The following is a 16,573-nucleotide window of genomic DNA, read 5'->3' as shown; positions in this document are numbered from 1 at the left end:
AAAGGATATAAATTAATATTTTAAAATATATAATTATTAAACATTATCATAATAAAATTCGTGTAGCATATACATTTAAATAAATTCACAAGTCTAAGTATATTTGGTTTAAAATATATTAACAAATTTCATATTATAATATCTAATAGAATTATTATAGTATTCATAATAAAATATTTATATTATTATTATTTCAAGTAATATTTTTGTAGTAAATTTTTATAGTATTTTTTAATCAGTTTTATATTAAAATTAAAAAAATAAAAAGGTAAATGTTAATTTTGAATATGGATAAATTAGATCGATGTTATTTTTTAAAATTATTAATTTATGTTCTCATTTCAAAAAAAAAAAAAAAATAGCTCTAACTTATATGTATGTAAATCTTTCGAATAAAAAATATAAAATACAAATAAATAAAAATAAGTTATCGCAAACCGTCCTGTAAATATGCGATTTTGTACGAACAAAACGCTCGAGGAGGCGGGCTTTCGGTCGTCGCTGCTTCTCCATCTCCTGTCATCACGCCGCATCTTTGATCGGTCCTGAGGACGCGGGCCATTTAACAAACTAGATTAACCGACTAGTTAGGCGAGTGGTTGACGGCAGATGACGATCAGATGGCTAAGGCGAATGGGCGGGGCCTTCGGGGCATCTTTCCTCTGGCTCGTATCACTGATCTATTTTACTCAGGTTTTCTTCTTTCTCGGAAGATTTTTTGTTGGCTTTTCTCTTCCATGTCTGTTGCCCAATTGGGTTTTGCCATTCCTTTGTGTTTGCAGGGTTTTGTTTTTTGTATGAAGCTTCTTTTGAGATCAGGATCGCCGTTACATTCTTCGATTCAGTGTTAATTTATTTTTTATTAAAAAATAGAGTGTGTGGTCGTATGGTCTGATTTTTTTTTTCCTGGCTTGAAGGAGTTGCTGCCTATGCTTTGTTAGGATCATTTGATGGGCATCTGTGACTGATCGCGTTTTTTGGCTTTGGCAGGAGTCACTGTTTTTTTTTTTATAATGAACGTGTGGGAGTTTTGGCGCTGCTGTGATTGGTGGTTAGCGATTGAAAATTTTCTTTTTATATAGGAAGGTATTTCAGATTTATGATAAGACACTCAGGGTATGTGTGGGGCTTAAAGGGCAGCTTGGCAGCCGTGATGCTGCCGCTGATGTTCAAAATGCTACGGTGGTTATTACAATTTTTTTTTCAAAAAAGTTGGACCGCACTTAAAAAGCTGACATCGCACCTAACCAAGACAGATAGGAAAATACATATTTTAGCGGCAGTTTTTTGGAAAGCTGTCAAAACGCACTTTACCCAAACAGACAAAATTGCCTCAATTTTATTTTGAGTAAGTTTCTGGTTGCATGTGATATTTTTTTTTTAAGTTATCTCATTATACAAGCACGAAGCTTGATTATACTAATTGGCGGCCTTGTCCCTTCTACTACCACTTGAATCTCAAAATCTTGTTATTTGATTGAATGAATGGTTGATTTTATTCAAGATGCATACAAAGTTTGATTTTCAACTAGTTCAATGATTTTCTTAAGAGCCATTTGGGTTCACTAGTGATTTTTATTTTTGTTTTTTATTTTTATTTATTTTGCTGTTAATGTTTTGATTTAAAAACAAAACATATTTGGTATGATATAACTTATTTAGTTGTTTTTAAAAACACTTAAGATAATTTTTAGATGTTTTGAGTGTTATTAAAAACAAGCTAAATTGTTTTTAAAAATAAGAAATAGAAATATAAAAAAATGCACTAAATAAACATTTTTTTGAAATAAAATCAACAACAAAAAACAAAAGACAAAAATAAAAGTGATCTGATCGACCTACAATTACGCAATTATTTAGTTTACTAACAAAAAACTTGACCTGATTTTTTTAGGCCGTTAATGTGCAAAATGAATATGTTATATAATTTAGAATTTGATTTATATTTCACATATTAGGAGTTCTACACAAGTATATGTATCGTTTCAAGTAATAGAGAACTTTCTTTAAAAACCCCAGTATCGATCCCGCAGGGAACCGAGGTAAAAAATCCCTTAGGCTAATTCTAATATACTACTATTATGTCTTATTTTGAAATTTTTGAAAAGTTTGATTTACTAAATTCACTAATTTACTATAAAATTAAAGTTAACTAAATTAAATAAAACCTAATCTAAGGAGACTGGTTAAATTTTAGAAAGTTCTTATATAATCAAAATCATTTTTCCCTTGTGATGAGATCATTATCAGTGTAGGAATCAAATGTTTAAAAGTTAAATGTAATTTTGTGCCAAATAGGAACATATCTATTCTTTACTCTCTTCCGAATGTATAAAAAATATTGAATAACCTAAAATAGGTTTCTAATTAATATGGTTATGCTAGGTAGATTCTAGTCTGTCACTTCCACCCACTGTGCCCTCTTTATAGGACTAACTGGCCTCAGGTTCCAACTCTATACCAAATTGGTAAATGTTCTAGCCTGTCATCCAAGAATCACCAATTCTACGCTCATCAAAATTTATCTCCCTATCTATTTGCACTCCTCCTGGCCTAAGTTTCCTCTCATCCTAAGTGTTAATGTTATATTCACTAGTTGTGTGAAATCATAACCCCCATAAAGAAAATGACGCAATTTTAGTACTTATTTAAAGTCTATTTTCTTTAAAGAAAATTTTGAATCGGGTGAGACTGGCGTCTAGGTGCCACTTTCTGGCGCCTGGGCATCACCCTGCTGGCTGCACCCCCGTTTCACTCTGTTTTGCTCCGTTTCGTCTTGTCTTAGCTCCAATCCGCTCAAAGTGTTATGCCTACAAGATAAACATGAAAATAACATATCTTTAAAGTGCAATTTCATTCAAAAATATGTGATAAATATAAATGTGATTAAGCATATAAAGACATCAAAATGCGTCAAATCAGAATTTTCTTCCTTGCTCGATTTGACTCCAAATTTCACCATTTTTGCTTCATTTTCTTCAGAACTCCACTGCTTATACCAGGAATAAAAAACATGCAAAATATTGCAATGTCATTAAAAATGAACATAAAATGTATATAAAAAAGTAGGTAATTTTTAGGCATGCCATAATCTCAGACAAGTTCTTAGTTTTGATTTTTGTTTGTTACTTCCAGTAGAGGTTGGTTAGATTTCCATTCTAGTTATCATCTTGTTTTCATTGAAAGCAACAAATAATTATTGTAAATTAAGTATTTGTTACCTTAAATATTTGTGTACTTGCTTCAGAGATATCTGCTTCCTATTAATAAAATTACATTTAAAATAGTCCCTATGACATCTTTCGTTGGATTTGACATGAGATTTTAATATTGTATCACAATTGCTTGTGGACATAAGGAAAGAAGAATTGGGCCAGTTAATAAAATAATGAATAAAAATAATGTGATTTAAATAAAGTAAGCTTTATTATGATTTTAGGCAATATTTGATGCGAGGCAACCCATGGTATTCTCAAATTGGATGAAAGTATGGTACAATTATCTAAAAGATACAATATGTTCGGTTCTCATATTATTGAATTTGCTAAAGCACAATTATTGGAACTTGCTCATTATTTTGGCCAAATGTTGTAATCAAAATTTATTTTTGATTTATGCAACATAAGTTAAAAAAAGATATATATAGTAATCAATTTATCAATGCAATTGCTTTAAGGTGACTTTAGCGTGTTTGCATATTTTATTGTGTTTAAAGGTCTTGTGATCCAATATCATTTACTTGTAGATTGATGTGTTATTAATATCTATTCTATAAAGGTCCTAGGCAAAAAATTAAGCATCAATTAAGATATGCTCTATATAAAGCCCAAGAGTTTGAGAAATATTATAATTATCCCCATATTAAACCTTACTTGGTTGATTAGTGTTAAAAAAATTCATTAGGATCATATCAATCTTGTTAAAAATGCATCAACATAAGTCTATTTGATCAAAATTTTGATTATTGAAAAAACTTCAGTCTCTTTAAATGATGGATTAGATAAAAAAATCAAATCAGAAAATGAACCTAAATCTGATTTTTTAACATTTGAATCTTCAAAAAACTCTTAAGTAGAAAAAATTCATTTGAATCTTAATTGCTCAAGTTTTGCATTTTAATTTATAATTGACTATAAGATCTTATTTCAACCTAAACTTGATTTAAAGTTTGAATCTATTCCTGTTTTAACATTAACTAATTTTATATGTTTGAAGTTGATAAATTAATGAAACAAATTGATAATGTATCTCTTAATGAAGTATTTTTCAAACTTTTCTTTTCATCTACGAATCATTTTGATATTGATTTTATTTTTGGTTCTTTGTTTTTTATTTAAAAATTTATTAAAAAAAATCTTATGGAGATAATAAAGTTTTGTCAACATATCAACAAATTTAATAATGTACATGACTTCAAGAAAATACAAAATTCAAATATTAAACTGAAGTAAAAAATTGCATAATTCATCACAATCAATCTTTTAGTTATTTGTATTAATTTTGTTTGAAGTTATTATTCATCCATGATAGACGTATCATGTTTGTGTTGTCTGTATGTTAGTTTATGAAATTTAATAAGTATTAGTTTTAAGCTTTTGTCATAATCTCCTTCGGACAAGAATTATATTATATCCACTAGCAAGCATATGCTTAATTTGGCACATATTATATTGCATTATTCTGTATTTATGTATACGATATGGATGAAAATATCTAAATGAAACTTCTAATTGTAAAAACTATAAGTCTATCATTAATGTGAATAATAAATATCTAAAATTCAAGCCAAGTGATATGTTAATGGTTTGTTTAAATCTTCAAAGTTCTCTAACTAGAATTCTTGAGAGATAAATTAGAAAAATGGTATCGTTTAAATCCATGCAATGTATTGGGATGAATGTTTTAAGTTGAAAATTTGAGAAAATTCTTATTTTTAACAAACTTGATTGGACTTTATTTTTTTAACCTTTAAATAATGTTTTGTATTATTCTCTTTTTGTACTTGTTCCAAGCTTCATATTAAACTTATAGTCTACACAGTTTTCAAAAGTAAGCTAATCTTGTCCTTGAATCTATTATTGGAGATGATATCATCCACATCATTAATGGTGGATATCAAATATACCTTTTAAGTGCTAATAGAGACTTTTAGATAATAATTAATGAATTTTTATACAATAAATACAGAATATATGTCCGACTTTGTTTTTAGAATATTAAAGCAACTTTTCACCAAAATTAAATTTATTGAAGCCATTAAAATTGATTTTGACCATCTACGACTTTTTATTCTTGCAGCAATCTGCCACTAGTTTATTATATACTTTGTTATTTTCTCTATTTTTGCTTTTTCTTCTACCTCTTCAACATTTTTGGATTTGATTCCTTATGTAATCCCCTCACTTTTGTGACAACTCCTTTGATCTTCCTTCATCGATTAGGATTTTTCAGCTTCTTGGGAGTTCTGTCATCATTCTAAAGCAGGATGTATGGTAAGTTTATGGTAATGTATAATTAACTGTAGCTTGCAACACTCAACTTGTTCTATTATAGGGAGTTGCTATTTTACAATATTGGATGTATTTGATTTTTTGGTTGCTTTTTTTTTGTTGGTTGTTAGGAATTTGATACTATTCAACACAAATTTTCACATTGAAATTAGGGTAAATAATATTTTTCTTTCAGGAACATCAAACTACTCAACATAGATACATAAAGATAAACACTTACAATTAGAGAGGTAGGCGATCTCTCCCAAATCCTACAACTCGAGAGGTAGGAAATCTCTCCCAAGCCCTAATCCTAAGACTTAAGCATAATCTCATCCCTCCTCTAAACTCTCAATCTATTTGCACTATCTATACCTCACAAAAACAACAACAATAATAATAATAATAATAATAATAATAATAATAATAATAATAATAATAATAATAATAATAATAATAATAATAATAATAATAATAATAATAATAATAATAATAATAATCGAAGACTAAATTTCTCTTTGGCACTAGTGTAACAATACGACTCTCCCAAAAATACCCATTGTCCTCAAGTTGAAAAAAATGAAACCGGTGCTGAAGTATTTGGTTCCCACTCCTAAACTGACTTGAAATTAGCTCTCACAATACACACTTGATTGAAATAATTGATGGCTCATTGACACTGCTTGAGGACTACGCCTAATTCGTAGTCTGAAGCATCCATCTCTACAATAAATGGTTGGCTGAAATCATAAATTGTCAGCCTTGGAACACTTGTCATGATCTTCTTTAATATCTCAGAAGTCCGGGTCACCTCTTTTTCCCATTGAAAGTTATCCTTTTTTAGTTTCCCCATCAACAACCATACAATAGAATTATAACCTTTTATGAACTTCCATAATATCCTGTAAGCCCCAGAAATCTCTCAACCCCTTCCAGGACTTTGGCAGTGGCCACTCCAATAAAATTCTCACCTTTGATGGATCCATCAAGACCAAGGTCTTGCAAAACTAGAGTCACTACGAAGCACCACCTTCCTCGCCTTCAACCCAATCTCCATAGTCAGGGATTTCCAATTCATCCTCGTTTCTCCGATCTTCTGCAGACACTTCATCCCCAAAATTACTTCAGTACTTCCAAATCCAAGAGAAGGAAGTCCTCCACCACCTGTATGTGCTGTAGTATCAACATGAATCCCCTACAAATTCCCTATTATTTTTCCAGTTTTTCTATTTCCAGCATGACCCCAAAGCTTCCCATATCTACCAGCTTCACCCCGACTGGTCCACGACCCAATTTGAGATGAAAATTTGAGTTGCCCCACTCTCCACCAACACAACTGCCGGTTGCGCCCCGATCTATCTCTTTTGGAGTAAATCACACCACTAAGGTTAGGGACAACTTCGCTATATCCAAGTGTAAGTGTTCCTATTTCTTCAATTCTCTGCCATTTGTCTCCTCCCCTCCACAAACTAAAAGGATCTGGAGCGTGCGATCCTTGCATCGATGGCCTGTTTTATACTTATCACATCAGAAACATAATTCCTTTGCTTTCTTATCCTGCAACTCTGCCTCTTTTTGGCGCTTGAAGTTGACCACAATATGGACCCAATATTTCTCTCGGTTGATGCCTCTTGAAATGACATTGTTTGGATCGTCGATGTTATGGTCTTCGTGATAATCTGGTGAAATCCTCCTGTGGTGCTATTTTGCTGGTCTTTTTCATCTGGTTCTTGTCTTCCATCATCTCTCTCAATCCTCGGAGTCTCATTAGTCGGATTGCTGCCCATATATTGGCTTTAGACCCTTCATAAAGTTCCCCTTCAATCGTACTTCATAAATTCCCCTCAACCGTCGCGACAATAGCTCGAATATCTCTCTATATTTCATAACAATCACCTCTTGAGTTAAGGCAAATAATTACTCGTGTTGTTTAACTCTAAAATATTCCAACTAGCAATCCTTAAATTCCTCGGGCGAACGGATGTTATATTTAGCCTTCCTCCATTGAAACTATGCTAGGGCTTTCCCCTCCTAACATAACCCTGCTGCCATGTGTTCGCCTCCTCATTTAGCGCATTCACCTCGAAGTATTGTTCCAACCATTGCACTCACCCATGTGCTTCTTCCCCCCTCAAAGATCGACATCTTTATTTTCTTAATCCTAGCATCACCACACCAATTTCTTCTTCCTCCGATATTTCCCTCCATGTATATTGGGTGAGACTCCCTCCTATCATAGCCATACCCCATTCATGTTTCTCTCATTCCTTGTTCGTGTTCCTTCAACCTCTTGCATAGCCTGTCTTTCATGTTTCAACCTAACCCCCCCATTGAAAATCTCTTAGCTTACCCCCCATCGGAGTCCTGGGGGGTTTTTGATGGTTGATGCTTTTCTTCTCATATTTCTCACTTTTGATCTAGCCACAGATTTTTTTATCAACCCTTGGTTAGAATTTGCAAGTTGAACCATTGGTAGGGTCTAGTATTGCATTTTAGTAAGCTTCCTTGTCATCCCCTGCAAATTCTCGAATCGGTTGTCAATGGAGGAAAATCTTTCATCTATCTTGTACTTAAGTTGCCCTGCCTTTCCTTCCAATCTCTCTTTGAAAGCATCAACTTGCCTTGTTGTCGTTTTTTCAAGATCATTTTCACATAGAAACTCCTGTACATTGAACTCCCTTATTACTTCCCAAGTATCTTAATTTGTTAATGTATCGCACGGCTAGGTCACTGTATGCCGCGATCACGATTTTAACTTCCAAGCAAGCTCTATTGTGCCTACATCACTTGTATGCTTGGAATCATCTGATACCTTTAGTTTTGTTGCATGCTTTTGCTAGGTTGAATCACACGATCCCTTTAGTCTCGTCGGTTTCTTCCCTGCAAGTTCAATCACACGAAACCTTCCTTCTGAAAAGTCCTAGATTTGATTTTGGAACTCCTTCCAGGTGCCTATGTGCAACGATCCCCCATGATCTAAAATGATTCAATGGTCGTTTCTCATGATCAATTGCTTTGATACCACTTTGATATGATCCCACACAGATTTTCACACAGAAATTAGGGCAAATAATATTTTTATTTCAAGAACACCAAACAACTCAACACAAATAGAAAGATAAACACCTATAATTCGCGAGAGACAATCTCTTCCAAATCCTACAATTCCAAAGGTAGAAAAGCCGTCCCAAGTCATAACCCTAATACTCAAGACAAAATCTCATCCCTCTTCCAAACCCTTAGCTTATCAGCCCTATATATACCTTACTACAACAACAACAACAACAACAATAATAATAATAATAATAATAAAAGCCTAAATTGTCTTTAGGCTGATAAAAGACAAAATTACTCTTATTCGCCGGCGCAACAAAATCCAAAAAGATTTTTTGTAATAAATCAAGTCTTAGATTTGTAACTAGTGATAATTTTTTTTTTAATTGATATGGATGCATTGCTCCCACTTCAATGTGTTAACTTCTTGATCAAGTGGGAGTTTTGAAGATTTTTGGGAGGGGATTGTCTCTAATTTAAAAGCTTGATTTTACTACTTTGTTGGTCTTTACCTTTTTTTTTAATTGATTGAATGTGGAATTGATTTTATTTAAGTTCAATTCAGTTCGCTTCCTAAAAGTGTGTGAATTTCAAATTGTTGTATACTTTTTCGGTTATGGGTATTTATTTGACATTTCTATTAGAAGAGCATTGTATTTTTACTGTAATAATTTCTTTTATTGCCATTTTTTTTATTTTCATAAGAAGTGAGTATTTATAAAATAAAAAATTCATGACTATTGAATTCATGGTGTTTGTTGCTTGAGTTTGTGTCTCATGATAATTTTATGCAAAAAAAAAATCTGGAAATCTGAACGCTTCTTCTTCTTATATTCTTCTTTCCGTTGTCCATTTTTCTCCTGTTCTTGTAATAAATGTTACAGACCTCAGTGCCCTGTTCCTAGTCACAAAAAAAACTATAGGCAATCTCCAGTTGCTGCAATGGCTATTAAAAACTGGAGAACCCTTTCAAATCGTTTTTTTCAGGGTCACTGTAGCTGATTAACACAACCCCTATGATTATTTTTTAGCTCTTAAACAATACTATTTATGCTGTATTGTCTGACCTAATAATGAGATTTGGATGGTATGCAGGGTTTCCGATCCTTTGTGTGGACAGCTGTTTCCTATCAGTTGAAAGATGTACTCAAATTGTCGCCCTCAGCTTCTCAGTTTATGTTTTCAATTGCATTTTTCCCTTGGAGTATAAAACCGGTTTATGGGTAAATCTTTTTTAAAGAAAGTGGATGAAAATATGATTATTAACATTTTAAATTTAGTTATATAATCGTTATAATTTATTTTTTTTTGTATATATCTGAGTCTGTGGTTGTTATTTTTCCTTTTTTACTAACAGTAATTCAATTGGTTAGCATGAAATTATTTATGAAGCTTTGAAACTGATACAAGACAAAGATATGCCACGGACATACTCTCTTATAAATTATTAATATAAAATGTAAATCAAAAACACCTATTGTCAATATTTTCTTAATTAAAAAACATCACATAATTAAATATGATATTAAATGTATGATAAAAAAAACTTAAAGATCAAGTAAGGAATACTAATTGATATTTCATCGATTTTTTACTTTGATTGCTATAATAAAAAACCAACATTAACATTAACAAACACGTATGGTTTTCTCAATATCAATATTGTTTTGTATGCACAAAAATGCTATAACATCTAAACAAAGACTATAATCTTCAAAATAATTGCACGGATTATAAACATATTGATGTATTACCTATTAAATCAAATACACTGGGTACGCATTCATCACTACTAACACTATGCTCGCTTTAATAGTATATTCACCATTATGAAGGAGAAAAGGTTTACTAAACAAACACGTTGAGAAAAAAACAAAAGTCACTTTAATCGCATGTCTCGGCCGTGATGGGACATATCCATGTCCTCTTGAGGCATGCCCTATTAGATTTCTATCTCTAACTTTAAAAGAAACACACAAAGCAAACTCAATTTTCAGCATATTGGACACATATTGAGGTAAGAGATGATTTTATGTCTGACATGTGTTCAACACAGGTACAAAATGCTTTTTAAGATGTCTATTTTTCATAGACCATTAATTATTTCATTAGGCTGGGCAATAAATCTTCTGCAATTTCTATTTTTTATTTAGGGGCGGTAAATCTTAAAGATTTCGATCAATATGTGGCAATATATTTGATGCCAGTATATTGCACAATGGGAATTTATTTTAGGATGGCCGATAGAAGTGACTGAATGGAGGATATGAGCATAAATCAAGTGAAAGATGAGTTTGAATTGAATCGATTGGGTGAGATTCTACCAATCCCATCAAGCAGCACTTTTTAACACCAAGGACCTTACATCATTGGAATATTCATTCACCAATAGAAAGTAACTTGTCTATGAAAATGCCTCTGATGCCTCAATATAAGTATACACTTCAAGTTTAGAAAACTACCAAAGAAATAACTAAAATAAAAAAAAATCCTTAATTAATAGAATATATTTCTTGTGATCTTCATATTTCTCCATGAGTACATTTCTTGTGAGTCTCTTAACAAAATGTGAAGAGAATTGATCTTTGAGTTGCCTTGTGTAATTTTCATGTAACTAATATTTTGTCCATTTCCAAATAACGATAATGATATTGTGTTCAATAATTTTGATAGCAACTGAGAACTATATGGAGGAAGATTGAGCCAAAGTCAGCAATGTAGTGCATCCACATTTAGAATGTCCTGTAAATGAAGGTGGTATAAAAGGCATGCCCTAGTAGGAATATGCAATATTCATATTGAAATTGTTTTGATACCATATTCAATAATAAATTAGGTATGCAGGCATCTGGCTCGACTCAGAGATGGTGGAAGAATGGTAGTCATCTTTTAAAAGTGGAAAGTTGAATTTATTTAGACCAATTTATTGAGAGAAAATTGATTTTTACCAGATAAAAATACAAAATTAATTATTTATTGTAGGAGTCCTACTGAGCAATCATGATTAGAGTTTGCACATGTTTAGGCTTCTATGACTTGATTTTGGTGTTTGTTTCAATTGGAAAATTTATTGAAATGTATTTTTCTTTTTTGCAATCTTGTTTAGGGGCCATTTTAATCTGTTGAAAAAGGATAGAGCGTCAAATGATTGCAGTAAAATTAAAATGTAGTGTATTTTAAATATTTTTGAGTTGTTTAGACTGTGTAAAATAAATATGAGTTTATATTTTTATGTTTCATTTAAGTATAAATGAAATCAATATAAAACTTGGGTGGCAGCGGCGAGAGCTAAGGAGAACAGTGACCAGTGGTGGTGAGTGGTAAGCGTTTGGCAGTTGTGTGCAGGGACAAAGGGAGCAATATGCAAACCCCAATATGATGAGTTTGGAATACATAAGTTTTTAATTATAGGGTGAATTCCCAATTCGTTAAAATTTCATTTAACCAAACACCAAAATTTTAAAAAAACTTGCATTCCATTTACATTACACCACGAATTTAAGTAACCAAATTGCCCCTTTGTAAGAACATAAGACATTAAGCAGAAGTGATAAATTTTGCATGTTTTTTTATTTAAGGAAGCTCATTCCTTGTTTTTCTTTCTTTGAAGAATTTTAGTTCCAAAATGAAAATCACGGTAGAAATTTTTATGGCTGGATAACATGTGATGGGTTTAGGTATAAGAATTATTTCCTGTCAAGTAAACTATCTTATAAGTAGAGGATTAAAATAATCCCTTTGAAACATCACATTATATTATACATACAAACAAAATTTAAAGAAACTTTCTCTGCCAAAGCAAAAGGTACCCATCTTGCTATTGCATAAATCTCTTTAACCTCCTAATAATTCTGTGTATCATTTTGCTTGTGGATCCCTAATCATCTAAATTTCCCTGTATTGTCCTTTTTGTTATCATGAAATAAACAGGGTTTTGAACATTGTGGATTCTTAAGCTTGTTTATAATTTTAATCATCATATTAATTGTTTTCGAATAAGATTTGAAGCCTTTGGGCCTGGTGAACCAACTTGTGGCATAATGAACATACAATGTGTTGCTTCATGCACTAAATGCATTCCACCAATTGCTCGTTGTAAATTAAGGGTGCGTAGTTAATGGAGCTTCCATTGATATAAGATCTCGTGAGGGCGGTGATGTATGCATTTTGACTTTTGCATTTGCAGGTTTTTCATGACTCGAACCTTAACGTTGATTAGAGATAATTTTAGCGGCTGGCTGTGGATTCGTCAAATATTGTTAGATAACTTGGATATCCTAAAATGATTCTGCACATTATGCCAACTACCATAGATTATTTTATGATTAGCACTTTATGCAGCCCAATTCCAATCTAAAGAAGCAATGACTTTAATGCATTTGATACATATTTTGTAATACTGTTTTTGTTGTTTGTTAACAACTTCAGTCATTTGCTCTTACCAATTAATATTTTGATAACTAGCATGATAGTATTAGCAATTGAATTTTTAATCAATTTATCATCATTTTTTATGCTCTGTGTTACGAGAGTTAACCTAAAAAACAATATGAAAACAAATATTATTGTTGAATAAGCCAAATAGGTGGTTATAACTAAACATACATTGAAAAAATAGCCACACAACACAGACTCACACTAGGGTTTGATTTGTGGGTGGTGGAGGTCGGCTTAGTGGTCCGGATGTAGTGGGAGGTGGTTGGGATGGGATGAATGAGGAACAATAGCGAGTAGGGGTGACTGGAAAGGTGGTGTGTGATCGGAAACAGCGAGGGGGAGGGTTGGATGGGTGACTGGAAAGGTGGTGTGTGATCGGAAACAGCAAGGGGGAGGGTTGGATAGCAGGTTGACAGCAGGTTGACAGCAGCAGAGGATTGTAAGGATGGCTGGAAGGGCAATGGATTGCTGGAAACAGACAGGGAGAGGGCTGGACAGCAGGTTGGCAGCGGTAGAGGGTGGTATGGACGGTTGGAAGGGCTGCGACAGTGATGAATGACGATTGGTAGTGATGCTCAGAGTTTGTGGAATGTTAGAGGTGGCTGTGCTGGATAGGAAGAAGGGCTGGGCAGCAGGGAGACCAAAAGGTTGTCATCTGTGGGGAGGGCGATGGCTTCAGTGGTGATGGCGACGACGGCGACAACGGAGGTTGGGGAGAGTCGAGGATAATTACCACCTTGGATGAGATATAGCCGATCACCACCTGTTGTCGGATACAACCCTAGAAGGGAAAACCAGGACGCCAACTGCTGTCCTAACAGAAACACAACCAAAACACCCCTCTAAACTGTAATACAATACATATACAGTAAAGAAATGGAAAGGATTAAAAGGGTATCCTAAAACGCTTCTTAACACATTGCCAACCCTTACCATAGATTTCTTACAATTAGCACTTTATACAGTCCCATTCCATTTAAAGACGCAATTGCTTTAATGCATTTGACACATATTTTGTACTAATGTTTTTGTTGTTTGTTAACAACTTCAGTCATGTGGTATTACGAATTAATATTTTGATAACTAGCAGAATACTATTAGTAATTGAATTTTAATTGATTTATTGTCATTTTAAAAGTTCTGTGATGCCGAAGTTAACCCAAAAAACAATAGAAAAATAAATATTATTATTGAATAAGCTAAATGGGTGGTTACAACTGAACCCGCACTAAAATGGGAAATAATAACAACATAATACAGACTCACACTAAGTTTTGATTTGTAAGTGATGGAGGTCAGTTTGGTGGCTCGGATGTAGTGGGAGGGGGCTGCAATGGGGTGGATGAGGAGCGAAAGAAATGAAAGAAAAAGGGGGGGGGGGTGGGATAATAGGTTGGCAGCGACAGAGGTGGTAGGACGACTGGAAGAGCTGTGGATTGCTATAAATAGTCAGGGGGAGGGCTAGATAGCAGGTCCGCAACGGCGGAGGGTGGTAAGGACAGTTGGCGGGGCTGCGACAATGATGCCGCTTGGCAGTGATGTGGCGAGGTTATAGAAGGGTATAGGTGGTTGTGCTTGGTAGGAAGGGTTGGGTTGTAGGGAGACATCAAGGTTGCTGTCTTGGGGAGAGTGATGTTTGTAGCACTAACGATAATGACGCCTGCAATGAAGGTAAGGTTGCGGAGGATGGGGAGAGTCGAGGATAGTCACCACTCCTCATCGACCGCCTAAGTACCACCCATTGTCAGATATTACGCTGGGAGGTAAAACCTAGAAGCTGGCGGCTGTCCTGACAGAAACACAATCAAAACTCCCCACTAAATCCTAATACAATACATGTATAGTAAAGGACTAGATATGAATGAAAGGAAGGAGGAACTTGATAAAATTGGAAAGAAATAGAAAACAATGCTGCTCGGTTCGACTCTGTGTCGTTCGCATGTCCCCATGACCGCGCGCGCAGTCACGGGGTCGTGGGAAACCATGCATGGGCACTGGACCCTCTCATTAGTGCGGAAGATGCTCCCCACTTCACTCTGTGAAATTGATTTTTGGAATTCTGTAAGTAGTGAAAAAGCTTAATAATGGCCATCATATAATATTGCGCTAATTAATAATACACTTGATTTGATGATCAACGTCTCGCCATTTTTTATAGCAAGCAGTTTTTTAATCAGCATCTTCTCTCTTTCGGTAAAATTTCTTCTTTGCTAAAATTCTATTATTTTGTTTAAAGTTTCAAATACTAACTAGATTAATATTTTTTTCATTGTAGCATTCTATCAGACTGCATTCCAATTAATGGGTGTAAACGAAAACCATATTTGGTCATAGCTACCGTACTTTCTCTTTTACCATGGCCTGTTCTAGGTCTGACATCTTCCCTTAGGAATTCACATAATTTCTTGACTGCTTTGTTGACGGTGCAAAACTTGGGATCTGCTATGGCAGATGTAGTTATTGATGCAATGGTTGCAGAGGCAGTTCGATCTGAAAGGTATTTATGTTATTCATTTTTTCCATCTTTTCTGTTAGTTCAAAAATATTAGAAACTTAATTTGTATGCATTATTTGATCAGAGCAGAATTTGCTGGTGATCTCCAATCATTGTCTTGGTTAATGATGGCCGTGGGAGGAATATGTGGGAACTTGTTAGGTGGCTATGCGCTTTCTAGTTTAAGAATAAACGCCATCTTTCTTCTTTTTTCTGTACTTCCAAGTATTCAGCTTCTATCATGTGCCTTCATCAAGGAGGTTTCTTCAGAAATTCCAGACATTAAAGACCTAAAAAACAGCCATGGACGGGAGAATTTATGCATTAGTTCAGAAACTTCTCTTGTTGATGCATCAAAATCTGAGACTTTAAGGAGGCGGAAGAATGAGCATAATCATGATAAGAATAAGCTCACATACAATGAAGATGAAGATTTGAAAGAACAAGAGTCATTAGTAAGTTGCTATCAATCTATAAGATCGGCTATTTCTAGTTTGTGCCGTGCATTCAAGAAGCCTCTTATCCTAAGGTAGCCACATGTCATTTTTCCATGTTTTGTGAATTTTTGGCCTCCATTAGAAGTTGCAAATTTATGTCTAAAACTCATATTATATGTTTTTATTTTCTTAATATTTTTGCTCCTCGCCCTTGCCAGACCTATGGCATGGTTTTTCTTTTCACATGTTACAGTTCCAAACCTTTCAACAGTTATGTTCTATTATCAGACTGAGGTGTTGCATCTGGGAGCATCATTTCTGGGGGCATCACGTGTCATTGGCTGGTTTGGCCTAATGATTGGAACATATATTTATAATCAACATTTGAAGCGGATGAAACTGCGGAAAATTCTCATGTAAGACACATTGGCCTTAGCTTAACTTCCCAAACTTTATCTGTATTTTACGTAACTTTTATGCTGATTTAAATTAAGTCCTTGAAAGTGGAACTATGGAGGTCATTTTAGATTTATGGTAGATGTGTATCTAGCCATAACTCAGTGTCTTCAAATCATCTGCTAATTTTTCTGATTACTGCAACCATTCTGAAATCATCATCTTTTGAAAAAAAAAAAGTTGTAGTCAGTAGAGTACTTGGTACC

The 16,573-nt window shown here is 33.8% G+C and overlaps 1 protein-coding gene across 2 annotated transcripts in view; it reads left to right on the top strand.

Moving 5' to 3' along the window:
• The first annotated feature begins 450 nt into the window (after positions 1–450).
• The window catches only part of LOC110038192 (probable folate-biopterin transporter 4), a 62,149-nt gene continuing 46,026 nt past the window's right edge, over positions 451–16,573 (top strand). Inside the window, exons 1-5 of one of the 2 annotated variants that reach the window (XM_020742964.1) lie at positions 451–693; positions 9,639–9,766; positions 15,256–15,477; positions 15,560–15,929; positions 16,200–16,327. In XM_020742964.1, coding sequence (XP_020598623.1) covers positions 610–693; positions 9,639–9,766; positions 15,256–15,477; positions 15,560–15,929; positions 16,200–16,327 — 932 coding nt within the window. In that variant the 5' untranslated portion in view covers positions 451–609. Of the gene's footprint in view, positions 694–9,638; positions 9,767–15,255; positions 15,478–15,559; positions 16,004–16,129; positions 16,328–16,573 lie in introns of both variants that reach the window. The other variant, XM_020742962.1, reaches the window with a different exon arrangement.

This window comes from Phalaenopsis equestris, unplaced genomic scaffold (genome assembly GCF_001263595.1).
Source record: "Phalaenopsis equestris unplaced genomic scaffold, ASM126359v1 Scaffold232117, whole genome shotgun sequence".
NCBI lineage: Eukaryota > Viridiplantae > Streptophyta > Magnoliopsida > Asparagales > Orchidaceae > Phalaenopsis > Phalaenopsis equestris.
This window is presented reverse-complemented; position numbering and strand designations above follow the sequence as displayed.